Raw genomic sequence first — 20,208 nt, 5'->3', positions numbered from 1 at the left:
CACTACAATCGAGATGAAACAAGAGCAAGTTCGATCCGATCTCGAAGAAGGAAACTACGAGGACGGGACACAGATAGGTTAGTTGATCCAACTCGCCGTGCGGGGGAGTTTGACTGCTCGTTCGGCCAACTCGGCCGTTCGCGAGTTGGACTGCTTGTTCTATATATCCAACTCGCCCGTTCGGCGAGTTGGACTGCTCGTTTGGTCCAACTCGCTGAGCGGGCGAGTTTGACTGCTCGTTCAATCCAACTCGTCGAGCGGGCGAGTTGGACTACTTGTTCGGTCTAACTCGCCATTGGGGCGAGTTGGACGTGCATCCAGCTTGCCCTGATGGCGAGCCGGGTTGATGCTCGTTTCCGTTGTTTCGACACCAAGGATCCGTTTGTCCAAGGACTCGAGTAACCTTTCTCGAGGGCTTATTGTATGAATCATTTTCAGAACTCATACGAAACTCAATTTCGGTTTTCCCGCTATTTTTTTATCTATTATTTCTTTATTTTTAAAGAAAGACCTTTTTCTTGAGAACTTTCAGACATTGATTCCGTCGTGACCGATTTTGATCCTAACAACTAGAGGTTTGAGGACATGTCATTTATTGAAATCGAATGTTTTAGGATGTATTCCTTTGAGACCCAAAGGACTTAGGACGATTGTTTCATTGAGAATAGAGGTTTTGGATTGTATCCCTTTGGGCCCCGGAGGTCTGGGACTATTCTTTTCATTTGAAAGCGGAGTTTTAAAATATTATATTGAGCTCTTACCCCGTGAGTAAGCTGCTCTTAATTGCATATTCAGTGCACTCTACCCTAGAGCTTAGCCACTATCAATGTTTGGTAGATGTTTCACTGTGCCATTTGGAAGTATGTCACTAGCTAACATAGTAAGGTGCGTCACTCTGCTTCCTACGAGTAAGCCATTGTCAGTGTTTGGTTACGTGGTTGTGACTCGGCCCAAAAGGGTGAGGCCAACACTAGTCTTATTGATCGGTGCTGGTGAGAATCTATCTGGTGTGGTGACTCAAACGCCAGTCTTGTTGCTTTTCACGTCTAGATAAACTTAAAATTGGGTGCTCATGTGGTTAGGACTTTGCAAGTTTGCATTAGTACTTATTCTTCATGCGTATTAATTGCCTTTCAGGCTTTATGCATGAATATGCATATTTCGTACGATGATCCCTGTGTAAAAGTAAGTGTGTAAGCTCTTTACCAAGTATTTTATATGTTATGTAATATTCTCTATGTGTAAGAGTAAGTGTGTGAGTTTCTCATACTTTGTATTTGCTATTGGCCTAATAGTAGCGTGTGAGCTTCTCAAGGAATACATTGCATTTTATGTAATATGTTCCCTGCTAAGAGTAAGTATATAAGTTTCTCTGGTCGTATATTGCATTTTGTGTAATTCTACCTGCCTTAAAGTAAATGTGTGAGTTTCCTCATGCAATAATATGCTCTGTGTCTAAGAGTAAGAATTGTGAGTTTTTATTTTCCATTTTCATAATATGCAATGTATTGCCTGAGAAACTCACGCACTAACTTTTAAACTAAGAGCATATACATAAAATGTAAGATATTGCATGAGAAGTGTACATGCTTACTCTTAGGTAAATAGCATATTATATAAGATGTAAAGTAGTTCCTAAAAAACTCATATGATTATACTTATGTAGGGAGCATATTACATAACATGTAAAATATTGTATATGCTTACTCTTATTCTCTGTAAAGTATAAAGAATAATTTTATTTTTCCTCTGTAAATAGTATAAAATATAATTTCTATTTAAAAAAAAAAAAAGAGAGATAACAGTTTTGCTTAACATTTCAACAAACCTATTTTTTTCTCGAAGAGTTCCCAGCCGCCAAGACTTCGTTCGCAGATCTGCCACAGCCTCCCCGGTGGTTTGGCTTCGGCCATCGCCGGGGCAGGCTCTTCCTCCTCTTTTTTTAGATGTCATGTGGTGTTAACTTCTTCCCCTTTGCGGCGTCCTCTGTTTGCGATATTAACAGTCTCGGTGATGCAGTTTCCGGTGTTCCTCGTGGAGGCTAGAGCAAGGAAGGTGTGTTGGCTCTTTTCCGGTTTTGTCTCTAGTTTGCTCCAGTCATTACTCTCGTTTTCACTGTGTTATGAATGGCGGTTTTCGTTGGTGGTGGTTTTCAGGCTAGATATGTTAGCTTCTAGTGTCTCATTTGTTCTTATATTTGTTGAGCCTTCCCACAGTTTCAAGCAGATGAAGATAGTTTTCATCGATTTGTTATATCCGGGTTGTACTCTTTTCCAGTTTATTGTCAGAAACTTATTTGGTTGTTAGGTGGTGTTGGTTCCGTTTTGTTCTGCTTTACATTGTTATGAGCATACAAATGTGATTGACACGAAAGCTTCGTACTATTATCAAAAGGAAGAGATTGGTTATCAGTTTTGTTTCTTGGCTTAGAGATTATTTCAACTTCAGTTATGACCGTAAATGCAAGTCTTCTCAGGTTTTCATGTTGGTTTTGAGCTCAGGTAAGAAGCAGTTCTATGTTTCTATGATATGATGGCTCTTAGTTGGGAGCAGTAGGGGTGGGTGCAAGGCGGGTACTTACTTTTTTACGTATATTTGATACTTGGCTTCTCTTGAATGAGTAATGATTTTTTCAACCTGTACTTGACTTATTAGAAACGAGTACTTGTTGTTTTGAGTACTTGTCCAAATATATGTTACTTACAAATTACTTGCTTTGTTCGATTACTTGCTAATTACAAATATTTATTAATTACTGGGATATATTTTCAAGTTTCTAAGAATTACTTGATAGATAATATTTTTACGAAAGAAGGTTATAAAAGTTTGCTTTATTTACTCGATTTGATAAAAACACAAGAGTTATTTTAAATAAAATATTTGCACCTAATATAAAAAGAAAAAGATGGAATTCGATAAGAAAATATTGTTTACTTCTTACAACAAAGAAATATTTGTTTAGAGATTTGGGTTTTATAGTTTAGTTATCATTTTTTTAGTCGTGAAACAAGTAACGAGTAATATCAAGGCGAATCGTAATTTTTTTTTGTGATACTTGTTATTTACCTTGTACTTGCAAATAACAAAACTTAACGATTTGATATTTAAAAAAGCGAGATAAGTACGGATCAAGTAGCTGGTATAAGATAAATAACGAGTATTCGTGTCTAACCCTAGGGAGTGTCTCTGTCTTCTTGCTTTTTTATCATGAGGCTATCGTGTAGTATCTACTGATACTACACTATTAAGTCTTCACTTGTTATGATTTTTTATTTATCTTTCACAGATTTGGTTACGTATTGGATTTTTCCATGTGTGGGAGCATCTTACCCGTCCGTAATTTTTATTTTGATATATAAACTAAAAACCAGTTTTGCTTAACATTATTATAGAAACAGATATGGAAAGTATATTGGAGATGTTGTAAGTGGGGTCAAAGTCTGGTCGAGATAGTCACATATCCCAAGCCGCATTGAAAAAGAAGACGTTACAAAATATATTTTAAAAAATAAAAGTTGAGACTGACACGTATTTACGTATACGTCTCGTTGGCATATATGCTACAATGACTACAATATATATATTTTTGGAATAAATTAAAACGACATTATATTATATAGGCATACATATACAAGTAAGTCTATATATAAGCTATTATGTAAACACAAATCTATTGACTATAACCAGACTTCTTCATTTACCATTTACTATCTCTACATACTCATTTACTTATCTTCTTCCTCTCTCTTTCTTTCTTCTTTGCTTCTTCCTCTCTCTGTATCACACTATGAAGAGTTTCAACACCGAACAAGAGCACCCTGCGGCGGAATCTGGCGACATCTACGCCGAGTCCAATCCTACAAAGAACATGGATGACGACGGCAGAGAGAAGAGGACGGGGACGTGGCTTACGGCGAGTGCGCATATTATCACGGCGGTGATAGGCTCCGGAGTTTTGTCATTGTCTTGGGCGATAGCTCAGCTTGGTTGGATCGCAGGGCTTTTGATTTTGGTCATTTTTTCTTTTATCACTTATTTCACTTCTACGATGCTCGCTGATTGCTACCGTGCGCCGGATCCCGTCACCGGAAAACGAAACTACACTTACATGGACGTTGTTCGTGCTTACCTCGGTATGTTTTTTTCTTGGTTCTCTTTTCACATTTTTATTGTAAAGGGGATTGAAAACTAAATTCACTTTTTATACCAACTAATATTTTCTTTTTGAAAAAGGGTTATTTACCAAATTTTCAATCATGTGAAAGAACTTACTTATTCACTCAGTTTCATCAAGTTAATGTTTTAGGAAAAAAAATTTGTTTAGAAAGATAAACTTTACGTATTTTCTATGAAAAAATTCTGAATTTTAAGAAAATTAATTGATTTTAATGAATTATTATTAGTTAAAAATTATTGAAAATTGAAAATTATAGAATATAATGATTTAATGTTTTTTTAAATTGTGTGAAAACACTAAAACAAAAATATATCATTGTGAAACAAGGATTTTTTAAAGCATGATTCTGTTTTTTTTTTTTAATATGCATCACTAAATTAGATACTTACTTTGTGTGGTATTTAGTTAGGAGGATGAATCTTGTATGTGCATCCGATTGGTCGTGCTAGGATTGTAGATATAGTAAATGAAACTTTAGATTTCCAACCATTTTCTTTAAATCCCTGCCAATCTGTTTAGTTAGAAAGACAGTGCATTGTACTTACTACAACTGCTCTATATCTTTTGACTGAACATAGAAACAATGGTAACTGTCCTTTTAATTTCAAACTATACACTATGGTCAGTGAGATGAATAATTAGGCTGTTTTTCACAAGGATGATAATTTAAACAATATGAAAGTATGTTGCCTTGTTCAATAAATTTGAGATTTTGTTCTCACGATTGAATGTAATTAGGATTGTAATGTAGAAACTCTATAAATTAGTATTTAAATAATTGATAAACATTAAGAGAAAAACTATGAATTCAAAGTCCTACAAGTTCTTAAGTGTGGTAACCGGCTTTAACTTCCAAATTTACTATTGTTGTTGAAATTATTAGGTAGGCTGAAACTTTCACTTTATCTTTCAAGAACATCTTCAAAAAAAATTAAATATACCGATAAAATTTAATACTACTACTGTTTAGAATTATCCAAAATTGCGTAACCCGAGGAAAACAAGAATTAAATATGTTGACGTATGAGGCAGACGGTTTTGATAGTATTAGGAGCATTTTTTTTTTAGGAACATTGTTGGTTTTGGATATTATCTATAGTCCCGTGGAGTATTTTGTTTTTGCTTTATGAAACAGAAAATAAATTAATAGCTTTAAAACATTAGTAAATAAATAATAGCGGACTACGTAATATTTTCATTATTGTAAATCCACAGGTGGTAGGAAAGTGCAGCTGTGTGGAGTGGCACAGTATGGGAATCTGATAGGGATCACTGTTGGGTACACAATCACTGCTTCTATTAGTCTGGTGTAAGTCAACTACGCGTGAACATGTTATTATTACTCTAAACCCGGTTACAATATCTACAGTAATTTTTTCACTGACGTGGTTATGGTATTTGCGCAGAGCGATCGGGAAAGCAAACTGTTTCCACGATAAAGGGCACCACGCAGATTGTACTTTGTCGAGCTATCCGTATATGGCGGCTTTCGGGATCATTCAGATTATTCTTAGCCAAATCCCAAATTTTCACAAGCTCTCTTTTCTCTCCATTATGGCTGCGGTTATGTCCTTCACCTACGCAACTATTGGGATTGGTTTAGCCATGGCGACCGTCGCAGGTGCATAATAAATATAGTAGCAAAATTGCAATTACTAAACAAATCAACTTTTGTAACAGTTTATAGACCAAGTGGTCCACCATTAGTAAAAAGTAAATGAAATAAGGCATAAACAAGATTACAAAACTAACGGTTAATATGTTACGATATATAAAGGTGGGAAAGTCGGTAAGACGAATATGACGGGTACGGTGGTAGGAGTTGATGTAACCGCGACTCAAAAGATATGGAGATCGTTTCAAGCGGTTGGTGACATAGCGTTTGCATATGCTTACGCCACCGTTCTCATTGAGATTCAGGTAAGTGTGTGTAATTTTTTGTAAGATGCAGGTAAGTTATCAATCAAATCTTTAGTGAGTCTTTGATAGCTTTGAATATGAACCTGTCGATAGTATTGTGGTTAGAGATAATTGACAATTACAGTTACAATCAAATTCCGTGTGTATCACTTTTCTTTGCTTTACTCAAAAGAGTAAAAAATAAGAGAATCTGTCTTTTAGCTTAAAGGCATAACATGTGCATATTAATGACAAGAAGTCGCAATCAAAGATATTGTCAATCTATTCTCCACATCAAACAAATGAAATAATTCTTGTCAACAGTGTCACCAAGGCCGAATCTATTCAGAGGCTGATCAAGGATTAGCTTGAGTGGCCATTTCCATTAAAGTTCAGTTAGTTCTGATGGTAAAGTTGGTTGGTAATGTATTCAAGGTGCAGAGTTTGAACCCCAATTCTGTATATTATAACACTATTTTTTTTTATAAAAACGGTTGTAGGGCCAAAAATAAAATTAGTTGCTTCTAACTGTAAGAAATGTGGATTTTGTATACACTAACTGGTGAAAGCTTAATAATTTTTGCAGGATACACTGAAATCTAGCCCAGCAGAAAACAAATCTATGAAAAGAGCAAGCCTTGTGGGAGTATCAACCACCACTTTCTTCTACATCTTATGTGGTTGTTTCGGCTATGCCGCATTTGGAAACAAAGCGCCTGGAGATTTCCTCACAGATTTCGGGTTTTACGAGCCCTTTTGGCTGATTGACTTTGCAAACGCATGCATTGCTTTCCACCTTATCGGTGCTTATCAGGTAAAAAACAAAAACAAGAAAGAGAGAGGTTGGTTTTTGCACAATCTATCTGTTCAGCTAATGAAAAAAGAAACATGATTTTGCAGGTGTTTGCGCAGCCGATCTTTCAGTTTGTTGAGAAGAGATGCAATAGAAACTGGCCTGACAACAAGTTTATCACTTATGAATATTCAGTAAACATACATTTCCTTGGAAAATTCAACATCAGCATCTTCAGGTTGGTGTGGAGGACAGCTTACGTGGTTATAACAACTGTTGTAGCTATGATATTCCCTTTCTTCAACGCCATCTTGGGTCTTATCGGAGCAGCTTCGTTCTGGCCTTTAACGGTTTATTTCCCTGTCGAGATGCATATTGCACAGACTAAGGTTAAGAAGTACTCTCCTAGATGGATTGGGCTGAAAGTGATGTGCTGGGTTTGCCTGATCGTATCACTCTTAGCTGCTGCTGGATCCATCGCAGGACTGATAAGCAGTGTCAAGACATACAAGCCTTTCCGGACTATCCATGAGTGAGTGAGTTTCAGATCCATGAGAGAATAATAAAGTTATGTAGTAGTTTAGTCTTTCTTCGTAACTGTTTCTTTGTATAAATCCAATGAGAATACTTCGCTGAAAAGCTACATGAAACTCTGTATCCACAGCTCCCAATCTAATACATATGAGCCTGTAACAGCTCTTGCAATTTTGATTGGTCATTTATAACCATAAGAGAATAATACAGATTTTGAACAGTGACAACTAATTTTTATTTACTTATTTATTCTTTTTAACATTACTGGTTCTTATAAAAGTGTGCAAGTCGAACATCCAAATCTTACAAAAGTGGAGGTTAGTGTCTACGACAACATTACTATTCTCGGTGTAAAAATCTTCTTCCAAGGCACTTGTGTTTTGTTAGTGACGTCACTAGTAAAAAACAGGCCACAGCCACGTTAATTTTCGTGGGTATGACCAAATCTTCGTGGCTATACGGAGCTGAACTACGAAATGCAAAACATACGTATACGAGTGTAGCAAAAAAAGCGCATGTCAAAAAACGTAGCAAAGTGCCACGTGTTGCTACGAAACTTTTCGTAGCAAACTTTGCTACGATTTGAGATAAAACCTGTGTGGCAATGTGTTACGGTTTGATACGAAATGTAATGTAGTAATAAGCTATGGTTTGCTACGATTTCTTTCGTGGCTAGTTTTAATAATTATAAAAATAAAATTAAAAACAATTATAAAATACAAATTTGAAATTTCTATAAAATGCAAAATGCGAATTAAAAGCTAAAATATCATAGAAATCGAAATATATTACATAAAAGTTTCAGTTCTAAACATTCAAAAGATAATACAACTGGAAACAAAGTACACAAAAGATTGTAGCTTAATACATGAACTGACCAAACCTTACATACTAAGTTCTTGGCACCACCTATCTAACTCATATGGGTTATTGATCGTGAGATGTTGTGGTGGAGCCGTAGACTGAGCTTGAACTTGTGGCTGATGTTGAGATTGAATTGGAGCTTGGGGCTGACGTTGAGGTTGTGACTGAGCTTGAGGCTGAGATGGTTGTGCAGTTCTGGCAGGACTGGAAGCTTGAGATTGGAGAGTTTGCAGAATAATGTTGAGAGTTGCTTGGCTAGCTGCACTACTTAGGGATCGAATCCACAAGGAGCTAGGAAACGTATTAATTCTAGTGAGGTTATTAATTCTAGGTGTTTGTTGTTTTATGGGGTTAAAGTTAATAGCAATCCTAATTGAGAAAGGCTATTGCTTGACTAACAAGATGATTGGGGGTGTAACTTTATTAGAAGATATTAGATGCAGATTTCTATTCAAGTGTTGGAGATTATAATCCTATAGATGCCTAACAGTTGCATGCATGATATATTAGAGCTCAACTCCTTAATCACAGTGATCAGCGATGGCAATGTTTCACTGGTTAACTAACTAGATCTTGGATCTCAACTGTCGTCTTTTGATCACAAGAAAGTGTTGATGGATGATCCTATAGGGATATCGATCGATACACCTTTCGCAATATCGATCCATTGTCAGATAACAATATCGATCGATAGCTTCTAGTTAAGCCCTAGGCGCAGGTTGATAATGCTCACTAGTCTCCTAGATCAGCGGTTAGCTCTCTCTAGCAGTCCTAGCATAACATATTAGATTCAGAACATGATGATCAAGGATGCTTGACACATGCAAATTCCTAGGTTCAATATTCTAGTTAGCAAGGCTAGAACAAGCATTAAGAACAATCAATCAATGAATATCACAACTAAGCAATTCTATAGTTGGGGCTAATCCCTCTAACCTATTTGAACCCTGAATCTAACAAGTAAACTACTCAGACATAGCTAAGCAATTCATGACACAAAATATAGATAAAAACTGCATAGAATAGAATAGATGAATCGAATGAGTTCCAATCATAAATCTCTCTATGATCTTCTCTCCTAAAACTCTCTCTCTCTCTTTCTCTCTTGCTGAAAGTAAAAATAGAATGGTGGTAAAAACTCTCCTGCCTCCTAACACTTAGGCAAGTATATAACTATTAGGTTAAAAACTCGTCAGGGGTAATCTTGTAATTTGGTGAAGCCTTTGGTTTAAAGTCGGCTGGAACCAAGTCGTGTGTTTCGCGTCTCAACATCGATCGATGGTACAGGATGTACATCGATTGATCATAATCTTCAATCGTCAAGGCTTCTCTTCTGTATCGATCGACGGCACTGGGTATGCATTGATGATAGGAGTTTCAATGCTCCTAATCAAATGTTGTAATATAAAGGATGTCAAACCATTTTTAAGTAATTCTAAAGCAAAGGGAATGCAAGACCATGCTTAATATAAGTGCTATCAATTGGTGATATGATTTTTGACTAGATTATTACTAAAATGCAATAAAGGACAAACCTTCCTTTCTTATGATGAAACAAGAGGACTCATGGGGCTAGGCATCTGATCTTGGGTGACATAGATCCAATTTAGAGGTGAGAAGTTTTCAATCAAACACTTTCCTTATGCCTAGACACTAAGCTAAACAAGCTCTATCTCTAGATGAATGTTCTTTTGACAAAGCAACTCAAGCATCTAATCTCTTAGGTTGAATGTTACCTAATCAAACATGGAGAACAAGTCTAATAGCAATCTTAACTCCTTTAACAACTAATATCTTACGTAAAGCAAGCTAAAAGTATTGAAGAGTTGGTTCAGGCATTTCAACATACACCTTGTGGGCGGGAAATGCCTAGAGATCTATTTTAGTATGATCATGACTAAAATAGCATTGAGAACCCTCAACAAGCAAGGAAACAAGTAGATCTAGCACTAAACACCCTAGATCTTCTCTAATCACCCTTAATCACCCTAGTGCATGAATCCAAAGATGACTACTCACTACTCTTCATGATGAGCCCAAGAATCAATGATGATTTGGTGCTAATCATGATTAGTGATCAAGATAATCAAGCAATCACAAAAGATAATGATCAAGATAAGATCTTTCACCTAAAAGTTCTTTTGTGATTAGATAGAAAACAAGATAGATCCTAACTTTAGGATTACATGGAATCATCTCCTCTCATGCCCCTATATCTCATAACACAATCTCAAAAGGACCCTTTTGTTCTTTTAATTTTATATGTCAAACGAAAAATCATAAAATTAAAATGAAAACGTTAATATTTTTTATTTGATTTATACAATTTGATAAAAATATTTCTAAAATCCAAAAACGTTGTTTTCTATATTTTCGAAAAAATCATCAAAATATGATTTAAAACGATTTTAAAATATTTTTTTTTGAATTTGAAAAGTATAGAATTTAAATATTTACCCATGGGTTCACTAATCCATAGGGGGGGGGGTTAGGGTTTAGTTTTGATAACCGGGAAGGATTTGATTTGGGAGTTTAGATTTTGATTAAAAAAAGAATTATGAAATAGGGGTATAGGAGACTCTAGGAGCCCATAGGAGATTTGGCATTTTACATTTGGGGCACGCTAGAAGTTGGCTCGATTACATGAGTATTTATATGTCTCGACTAAGGTAAAGTCTCGACTCGGGTCAAGACGATTAGCACCAACCCGCGTCGCCTCTCCCGCGTCGGACCTTCGACGACGATCCTTCTTCGTACGAGCGGGTAAGGGTTCCCGTGCTGCTTCACCCGCGTGACTCCTCAAACAAAACCTTTCGGCAACACGGGTAGGGGAATATGGGGATCACCCGCGTCGTCGTCCCCGCGTTAGACTACGTTGCCTCTTCCGTAACAACGCGGGTAGGTGATCCCGCGTGGCTTCAACCCGTGTCGGAGTTCTCTATTTCTTCATGACAACACGGGTTAGTGAACCCGCGTGACTTCAACCCGCGGTGCACTCATCATACTCGACCAAACTTCGTTCTTCAACTCTTTTCGAACCACAATGCTCCTTAACCCCTCAAATCACTCTATGGGATACTCCATTACCTGATTAAGACATATGAATGCAATATGGATCCTAAAAATGCTAATATCTTAATCTATATGATCAAAACATGCAAGAAAAGAGAGTTAAAGCAATATAAATATGCAAGATATCAACTCCCCCAAACTTGTTCTTTACTTGTCCTCAAGTGACCTTGTAAGAACTCATAAGGGTGAGAGGTTTGAAAGTGGGAACTCATAGCCAAAAGTAACACTTCCTAGCACTCAACTTAACATCTTAAAGAAACATAGCAAATAACATGAGCATCTTCCTTATTATACTCTAGCTTCTCTAGGCCTATCCATACTCTTTTGCCTCTACTCAAGTTGCAATACTCTTTACCAACAAGTATCTTCAATCAGCTCTCACATTGATTCAAACACACACAGACAAGGTGAATTCTCACAAATAGCTAGGTAAGCAATGGTCTAATATGAATGAAGAGATGGGTTCAAATGTTTTCATTTAAAAGTGGTTATCACTCAAAACAAGGAGTTTGATCATTATGCAAAATTTATCTAAGATTAGAAGCAATTCATGCATACATAGATTCATTCTCATCATTCTACCCCCCTTTTGTTATAAGTGATCACAAGTTCTACCCTCTTTATCATCATCTCAAAATCAAACTAAACCCCTCACATCACTCACCCAATGAACAACTCTCATTTTCTTTTGACTCAACCACTAGGGATTTTAATTCATTTTCTACAAGCTCTAACTCTTTTTCATTTCCTTCCCTAACTTCTCTTTGATTCTTTTTATTTTTCTTTTCCCTTTTTTTTATTAGGGAAAAGGTTCTTTGTTACATAATCAAGAGCTTCTTATTTTCTTTTTATCCCTAGAGTTTTCTTTTCTATTTATACTCTTATGCTCATCTCTCTCATCTTTCTCACTCCCCAAACCCAAGATATTGAAATTTAGAACACACAAACCCCTCTCAACATCCCCAAATGCTAACTCATTGTGCTAGAAAGAGATGAGAATAAACCTATGTCGCCTCCAATACTCTCAAGATTTTGCACATGACAAGCTATCAAAAGAGGCCTCACTCATGCAATTCGATGTTTGGTCTCAAAGAATGGTTAGGGTTTTAGGGTAAGGAGTGTCATTTGGGTTAACAAAGATAACCCAAATGTTTATGAGATCCATGATAAAGAGGTCTCACTCATGCAACCTATATGCTCTAGACTCAATCTTAAAAGTGCAAGTGATGCAACTACATGTTTTTTTTTGTGTTTTTCAAATTATTGGTTTTTTCTATGCATATATGTATGTACAATGCAATGCATGAGACTTAAATCATCAAAAAAAACATGATCAAATACTTGATACCTCCACCAAACTAAGTTCACACAGTCTCTGTGTTAGGAAGTAGGATGAGATACCGAAAAGAGAAATAAATGCAAAGAAAAAAACTGGTATATACAATGTAAGGGTGGTGGAGTACCTCTCTATGAAGCGTGGGAAGAGGCAGATGCCTCATCCTCGGTGTCAGCTTCCTCATCTGTCGAGGCAAGGGATGGAGATTTGTTTCCTGAATTGGACGGTTGAGCTGGTGGGTTTCTCTTCCGGCGGAGGAACTCTTTCTTGGTGGCGGGGAGTCTGAGTGCTAAAGGACCAATTGAAGGCTGAGGCTGGGGGGTAAAGAAGTCAAAGTGTGATAATGAACATCCCGCTACAGCTCCTCTAGTTAGTATATCAGCCACCTTTTTCATGAACTGAGCTGAAGCTTCTGCTTGCCTCTTCACGGTCTTACTCAACGCCTTGCACTTGTCTTTGAGCTTGAAGATAGTTCTGTCATGAGCCTTGTTCCATCGTTGGAGGTTGCTAATATGCTCATGAGCCTGGCGAAGGGGTCCATGGGGGAGAGCTCCCGGACGCTGGTCAAAGTGGTAACGAGGAGGACCATAAAGGAACTCGGAGTTTAGACCGGAAGCGTCTTCTTGGAACACACCACATTTATCTGCTGTCTTCTTCTTCTTGGAAGATCTCAAGGGGGCTAGAGGACCATGGGGTCCAAGAAAGTGCTCACTCCCAATATTAAAGCTAATATCTCCAGCCCTAGTAAAGCTTGTGAGGGCAGTGTTTGGGAGAAGCACTTCAACCTCCCTTGTAGACTGTATGTAAGAGTAGACACAAGTTCCATCGATCCTGCTACTGAAATACTGAGCTTTCTTCAAATAGGTTTAGTCTATGAAGGCGTGACCAATTGGATCATCTTCTAAGGGTATATCCTTGAACTGAAGCAATGGCGTTATCAATCCACCAATGCCAACCTGAGACTCCGAGTCACTTGTTGTCCAAGCCCATTCCTTGTAGTGGATTAGGCGCTTCACAAAGAATCCCACCATTCCAAAGTTCTTGTAGAAATCAGAATCCACAAGAGGCAACTAAGAAGGATGAGCATAATGCTGAACGGTTTGGATGAGCATAATGCTGCCCGGTTCCTTTCTCGGAAAGATGGTGTGGACAATTAACCGGTGGAGATAACGCACTGAAGGGTGGCGAATGGAAGCATTCTTGTCACAGCTTGGCCTGCGAGTCTTCCCCACCAATACTCTCCAAACCATTCTAGCCATGCTCTCTTCCCTAGGGACATCGTATAGGATAGGGATGGATGATTCCTCCAAATCCTTAAGACCAAACGCTTGTCCGATTTCCTTGAAGGTCATGTTGTAAACCTTCCCATGTACCTTGAACCTGATATTTCCCCATCATTGCCTCACATGTTTGGTGGTGTGAAAAGTAGCCACCAATGATGCTAAGAACTGACAAGACTCATCTTCATAGGTAGGATAGGCCATAGTGAAGAAGCTTTGCATGTGCATGCGCTCCAACAGCTGCTTAATGTCATCACCAATCTCCAACTCTTCCATGATCTTGATATCCGCAAATCGAGTTGGAGGCCACAACACACCATTCTTCAAATGCCCATATAGCTCATCTTCAGTTGGTGTCTTGGTTCTATCCCTCTCAGTGTCAACCTTCTTCCCCTTAGACACCTTGGCTTTCTTGTGTGGAGCCTAGTCTTCTACAGTGATGTCCTCATTCTCCTCCTCTTGGGGAAGAGCTACCCCTCTTTCCTTTCGGTTCCTTTGACCTTTTGGGAGGGGCTGATCTTCTACTACCAGCATCCACGCTCTCAACAGTGGCAACTTGCTTGCCTTATCTCCTCCTTGCTGCCAAGACTTGCTGCCTAGAAGTTCCTTCCGTTGTAGACACGGAGGTTAGAGGCTTCCCATGTCTTGCGGTCTCTTGCCTTGCAAGCTCTTGTTTCTCAGCTTCCATCTTTTGTTGGTCCTTTCTTCCCATTTGTACCTGAAAATTTCAAACCTTGGAGAAGGATAAGCAAAAGGAAGAAGGTAACTTGATAATGCAAATGTGAATTCAATTCATAATAATTAGCCTTAGCGAAATTATCACATTGCACACAAGAGATGATCATAAGCAACGAATAAGGCTTTTAAGCATCAAATGAGTTCTTGAATTAATAAGTTCTCTAATTAAGTTCTCAAATTCCCTAACTAACCAAACCAAACCAAAATCATATGGGAATATAGCAATTTCGAAAAATCCCCAAATCTCATGAACCCTAATTTATGAAAGTTCAAATTCAACTCAATTTCACCATAGAATCAACAACCCCACATGATATATAAGCTTTCCCTAGTCTATTTCACAAGTATCAAGCAAGAGAAAGATCAAATTTCAAGTTGAAATTTCTAGGGTTCATGAGAAAAACAAAATTGAACTTTAGGATACAATACCTTGCTTTGGATGAAAGAAAATGAAGATGTGAAACAAGAAAATATACTACAGGGGCGAAAGCTTGGATTTAGGAAGAAGAATGGATTGATTTGGTGAAGAATTGAGTGAGATATGGGGTGACTTGGTGAGGGAGGTTTGGTGTTTTGTGAGAGAGAGATGAGGGAAACGGGAGAGAGAGACGCGGGGTAGGTAGTTTTAGGTTGTATCCGGGTCGGGTCGTCGGGGTTGGGCTCGGGTTGGGGCTGGTTGGTTCGTCGACGCGGGTTGAAGGGAACGGATCGACCCCGCGTTGCTCTACCCGCGTCAGATCTTCGAGAAAGATTAAATTCGTGCGAGCGGGTGAGGGATCCCGCGTCACTGAACCCGCGCTAAGCCATCGAGGATGCTACGCGGGTAAGGTATCCCGTGTGGGCCAACCCGCGTCGGATTCCACTTTTTTTTTTTTTTAGTAATCCTAGTGAAGTATATACAAGGATAGACATGGGACTTCCTCCCAAGTGAGCTTGTTTTAAGTCTCTAGCTTGACTTTGCTTTCCTTTGGCTAGGCGGTGTCGGGGTTGGAGAGTGGAACCGAGATTCCCTTCTCTTCCATTGTGGTTCCCATGTAGAGCTTAACTCTTTTGTTCATTGACTGTGAAGTCTCCACCATGCCTGTCCCACAACACAATTGCCTCATATGGCCTAACTTCCTTGATCTTGAAAAGACCGGACCATCTTGACTTGAGTTTCCCTGGAAACAACTTCAGGCTAGAGTTGTAGAGAAGCACTTGATCCCCAGCACTGAATTCTCTCTTTAAGATCTTCTTGTCATGAAAAGCTTTGGTTTTCTCCTTGTAAATCCTTGATTTCTCAAAAACATCAAGTCGGATCTCCTCAAGCTCATTGAGTTGGAGAAGTCTCTTCTCCTTGGCACTCTTGATGTCAAAGTTCAGCAACTTAACAGCCAACAATGCCTTGTATTCAAGCTCAACCGGTAGATGACAAGCCTTCCCATACACAAGGTTGAAAGGTGTGGTTCCTAAAGGAGTCTTGTAAGCAGTCCTATAAGCCAAAGTGCATCATCTAGCTTGATAGACCAATCTTTCCTTGTAGTTCCCACAGTTTTCTCCAAAATAGATTTGATTTCTCTGTTGCAGATCTCAACTTGACCACTTGTTTGAGGATGGTAGGGAGTTGCAACCTTATGCTTCACACCATTCTTCTTGAGAAGACTTTCAAACAGCTTGTTGATGAAGTGAGAACCTCCATCACTGATAACAATTCTTGGAACTCCAAACCTTGGGAAGATGGTGCTTTTGAAAATCTTGATCACCACTCTAGAATCATTGGTGGGACTTGCCACAGCTTCTACCCACTTGGAGACATAGTCAACAGCTACAAGGATGTATTTGTTGCCAAAAGATGATGGGTATGGTCCCATGAAGTCAATACCCCACACATCAAACACCTCCACTTCTAGAATTGGGTTTTGAGGCATCTCATTCCTTTTGGTGATGGTTCCTCTCCTTTGGCAGGAATCACACCTAGAGACAAAGTCTTGAGTGTTTTTGAACATATGAGGCCACCAAAACTCAGCTTGTAACAACTTTGAAACAGTCTTGAAAGTAGCAAAGTGCCCTCCATAGGATGATCCATGACAGTGTGTGAGGATCCCTTCAACTTCTTCTTCAGCTACCACTCTTCTATAGAGTTGATCCTCACAAAGAATGTAGAGGTAAGGCTCATCCCAATAGTATCTCTTCACATCTTTGTAGAATTTCTTCTTGGCATATCCCTCAAGACCAAATGGTTCTTTTCCGCAAGCTAAGTAGTTCACCAAATCAGCATACCAAGGACCTTTTTCTTCAGTTGCTTTCACCTCCTCAAGCTTCTTTCCAGTTTCACTAATTGCTACCACTGCTCTAATTGCCATGATTTGTTCTTCTGGAAGACCTTCATCAATAGGGATCCCACTCTCAATCTTCAGTCTAGACAAGTGATTAGCTACACCATTCTCAACTCCTGGCTTGTCTCTGATCTCAAGGTCAAACTCTTGTAGCAGCAAGATCCACCTCAACAGCCTTGGCTTAGCATCCTTCTTGGCCATGAGGTGTCTCAATGCAGCATGATCAGTGTAGACTATGACCTTTGACCCAACTAAGTAGCTTCTGAACTTCTCAAAGGCATAGACAATGGCTAGCAGCTCCTTCTCAGTTGTAGCATACTTCATTTGGGCTTCATCAAGAGTTTTACTCGCATAGTAGATCACATGAGTCTTCTTGTCCTTCTTTTGACCAAGCACAGCTCCCACAGCATAGTCACTAGCATCAAACATGATCTCAAAGGGGAGATCCCAATCTGGTGGCTGCACAATGGGGGCACTAACCAGCTTGTCCTTCAACTTCTTGAAGGCTTCTAGACATTCCCAATCAATATTGAATACAGCCTCCTTGCATAGAAGCTTAGTCATTGGCCTTGCTATCATTGAGAAGTCTTGGATGAATCTTCTATAAAATCCAGCATGACCAAAGAAGCTTCTAATGTCTTTAACCGTCTTTGGTGGAGCTAACCCAACCATCACTTCAATTTTGGCCTTGTCTACCTCAATCCCCCTCTCTGAAATCTTGTGTCCAAGCACAATCCCTTCCTTAACCACGAAGTGACACTTCTCCCAGTTCAGCACAAGGTTGGTCTCTTCACATCTCTTGAGGACCCTGCTAAGATTAGACAAACAAGTAGAAAACAAAGATCCGTAGACAGAGAAGTCATCCATAAACACCTCCAGAACATCCTCTATAATATCAGAGAAAATAAACATCATGCATCTTTGGAAAGTGGCTGGAGCATTACATAGCCCAAATGGCATCCTTCGATAAGCAAAGGTACCATAGGGGCATGTGACAGTCGTTTTCTCTTGATCATTTGGATGAATGGGAATTTGGAAGAACCCTGAATACCCATCAAGAAAACAATAATAGGGATGATTTGCACGTCTCTCAAGCATTTGATCAATGAATGGCAATGGAAAATGATCCTTTCTAGATGCTGAGTTAAGTTTGCGATAATCTATGCACATCCTATGTCCTGTTATTGTTCTTGTTGGTATTAGTTTATCCTTATCATTTTTAACCACAGTTATTCCTCTCTTCTTTGGGAGATCTTCTAGGATACCAATGGGAATCTTCACTGAGCGATCAGCTAGCACAAGAGAGCGTCTACACTTCTTGTATTGTGTAAACCCAAGCCTTTTAGCAATAGAGAGAGGCATAATGCTCACACTTGCTCCCAAATCACATAGACACCTCTCAAAAACCAACTGCCCAATAGCACAAGGTAGTGTGAAACTTCCTGGATCTTCAAGCTTCTTGGGGATGGTTAACCTCTGTATAATGACACTGCATTCATGGGTGAGAACTACCATCCCTTCCATCTCCTTTTTCTTCTTGGGTACAGCATCTTTGAGGAACTTCCTGTACTGAGGCACTAGCATGAAGGCATCAATAATGGGCATGGTGATCTGAACCTCACTCATTTGCTTCTCAAACAAGGCTTTGTATTGCTCCAAAAGCTGTCTCTTGAATATACCAGGAAAGGAAAGTTTTGGTTCATAGGGAGGAGGAATGAATGGAGCTCCTTTTGATGAAGTAGCAGCTTCATTCTTGTTCTCCACCTTCTTTTTTTCTCCAATTTTTCATTTTCCTTTAGCTTCAACTATTTTCTCCAAGATCTCTTCATTGGTTTTCTCATCCATAATAACCACATCATCATCATCCACATTGATGACCACCTCCTCATCTTGCTTCTCATTATCCCTAATGAGAGTTCTTGGTGGCAACTGTTTACCACTCCTTAGGGTGATAGATTTCATTGTCTCCTTGGGGTTTTGCTCAGAAGTTCCTAGAAGTGATCCCATAGGGAGTTTTGAGTTACTACTCATAGAGGCAAACTGGTTCTCCAAAGCTTTGAAGTTAAAATCAAGGTTGGAGAACTTGTTGTTGAGATCATTGTAGCTTCCATCAACTTTAGCGTGAAGGTTCTTCAGTTCATAGCCAATGTGCTTCTCAATTCTAGTTTGAGACTCCAAAATTTGTTTCAGCATTGTATCAGTGCTACTTTCTTGTGTAGTAGATGTAGAAGAGTTGGCTGACCTTGTGTAGACTGGTTTCCTTTAGAGGGAAAGCCTTGGGAGTAGTTTTGCCTAGCTTGGTAACCACCTTCTTGGTTTTTGTAAGAGGGCCTTTGTTGGTAGTTGATGTACTGAAAGTTAGGCTCCTTCTTGTACCATGTCCCATTAGCATTCACAAAACACAGCTCCTCTTGACCTTCTAGACCATCAACCTCATGAACTACAATTGTCTCCTCCTATTTCTGCTCACCAACAAAGTTCACTTTCTCTTGTTTGGCTCTGTCCAAAAGAAGCAAATCCAGCTTGTCTTGTAGAGCCTTCAACTCTCTCTTGGTGTTTGTATCTTTACCTCCACTGCCTCTGTTACTCCTATCATGCTCATCACTGTAGACTGAATCACTCTGAACCATATTCTCCACAAGCTCCTCAGCCTCTACTTCATTTCTCCCTAAGAAGAAACCATTGCTAGCAGTGTCAAGCCTGTTTCTATACTTGGGTAGGACACCTCTGTAGAAGGTACTGAGCAAGCTCTTTTTGATGAAGCCATGGTGTGGAAATTGGTTTAAGTAGCCTCTGAACCTCTCATATGCTTCTCCAAAGCCTTCAAGATTCTTTTGTTGAAACCCAAAGATTTGATTCCTAAGGTTGGCAGTCCTTGAAGTGGAGAAGAACTTGGTTAGGAAAGCTTTCTTGCATTCATCCCAAGTAGTGATAGAGTCACTTGGGATGTTCTTCTCTCATGTGTGAGCTTTGTCTCCCAAGGAGAAAGGAAACAATTTCAGCTTAAAAGCATCTTCAGAAACACCTTTGGACCTGGACAAACCACAATACTTATCAAATCTGTGCAAATGGTCAAGTGGATCCTCCAAAGCAAGACCATGGTACTTGTTGTTCTCTATCATGTTGATCAAGCTGGATTTGATCTCAAAGTTGTTGTTCTCCACAGCTGGAGCTCTGATGCCCATCCTGTACCCATGGAT

The 20,208-nt window shown here is 39.0% G+C and overlaps 1 protein-coding gene and 1 non-coding gene across 2 annotated transcripts; both read left to right on the top strand.

The window, feature by feature from the left end:
* Positions 1–975: 975 nt before the first annotated feature.
* Positions 976–7,630, top strand: LOC103862640 (amino acid permease 1). Its single transcript, XM_009140328.3, has 7 exons — positions 976–2,055; positions 2,502–4,133; positions 5,393–5,486; positions 5,584–5,798; positions 5,955–6,097; positions 6,663–6,890; positions 6,977–7,630. Exons 2-7 carry the CDS (start codon positions 3,788–3,790, stop codon positions 7,403–7,405), a joined length of 1,455 nt encoding a protein of 484 aa, XP_009138576.1. The 5' UTR covers positions 976–2,055; positions 2,502–3,787; the 3' UTR covers positions 7,406–7,630.
* A 12,138-nt stretch (positions 7,631–19,768) lies between these two features.
* LOC117133134 lies at positions 19,769–19,875 on the top strand. Its single transcript, XR_004456975.1, has one exon. It is a non-coding gene; the product is annotated as a small nucleolar RNA R71 (small nucleolar RNA).
* Positions 19,876–20,208: the final 333 nt, after the last annotated feature.

This window comes from Brassica rapa, chromosome A03, assembly GCF_000309985.2.
Source record: "Brassica rapa cultivar Chiifu-401-42 chromosome A03, CAAS_Brap_v3.01, whole genome shotgun sequence".
In the NCBI taxonomy this organism is placed as follows: domain Eukaryota; kingdom Viridiplantae; phylum Streptophyta; class Magnoliopsida; order Brassicales; family Brassicaceae; genus Brassica; species Brassica rapa.
This window is presented reverse-complemented; position numbering and strand designations above follow the sequence as displayed.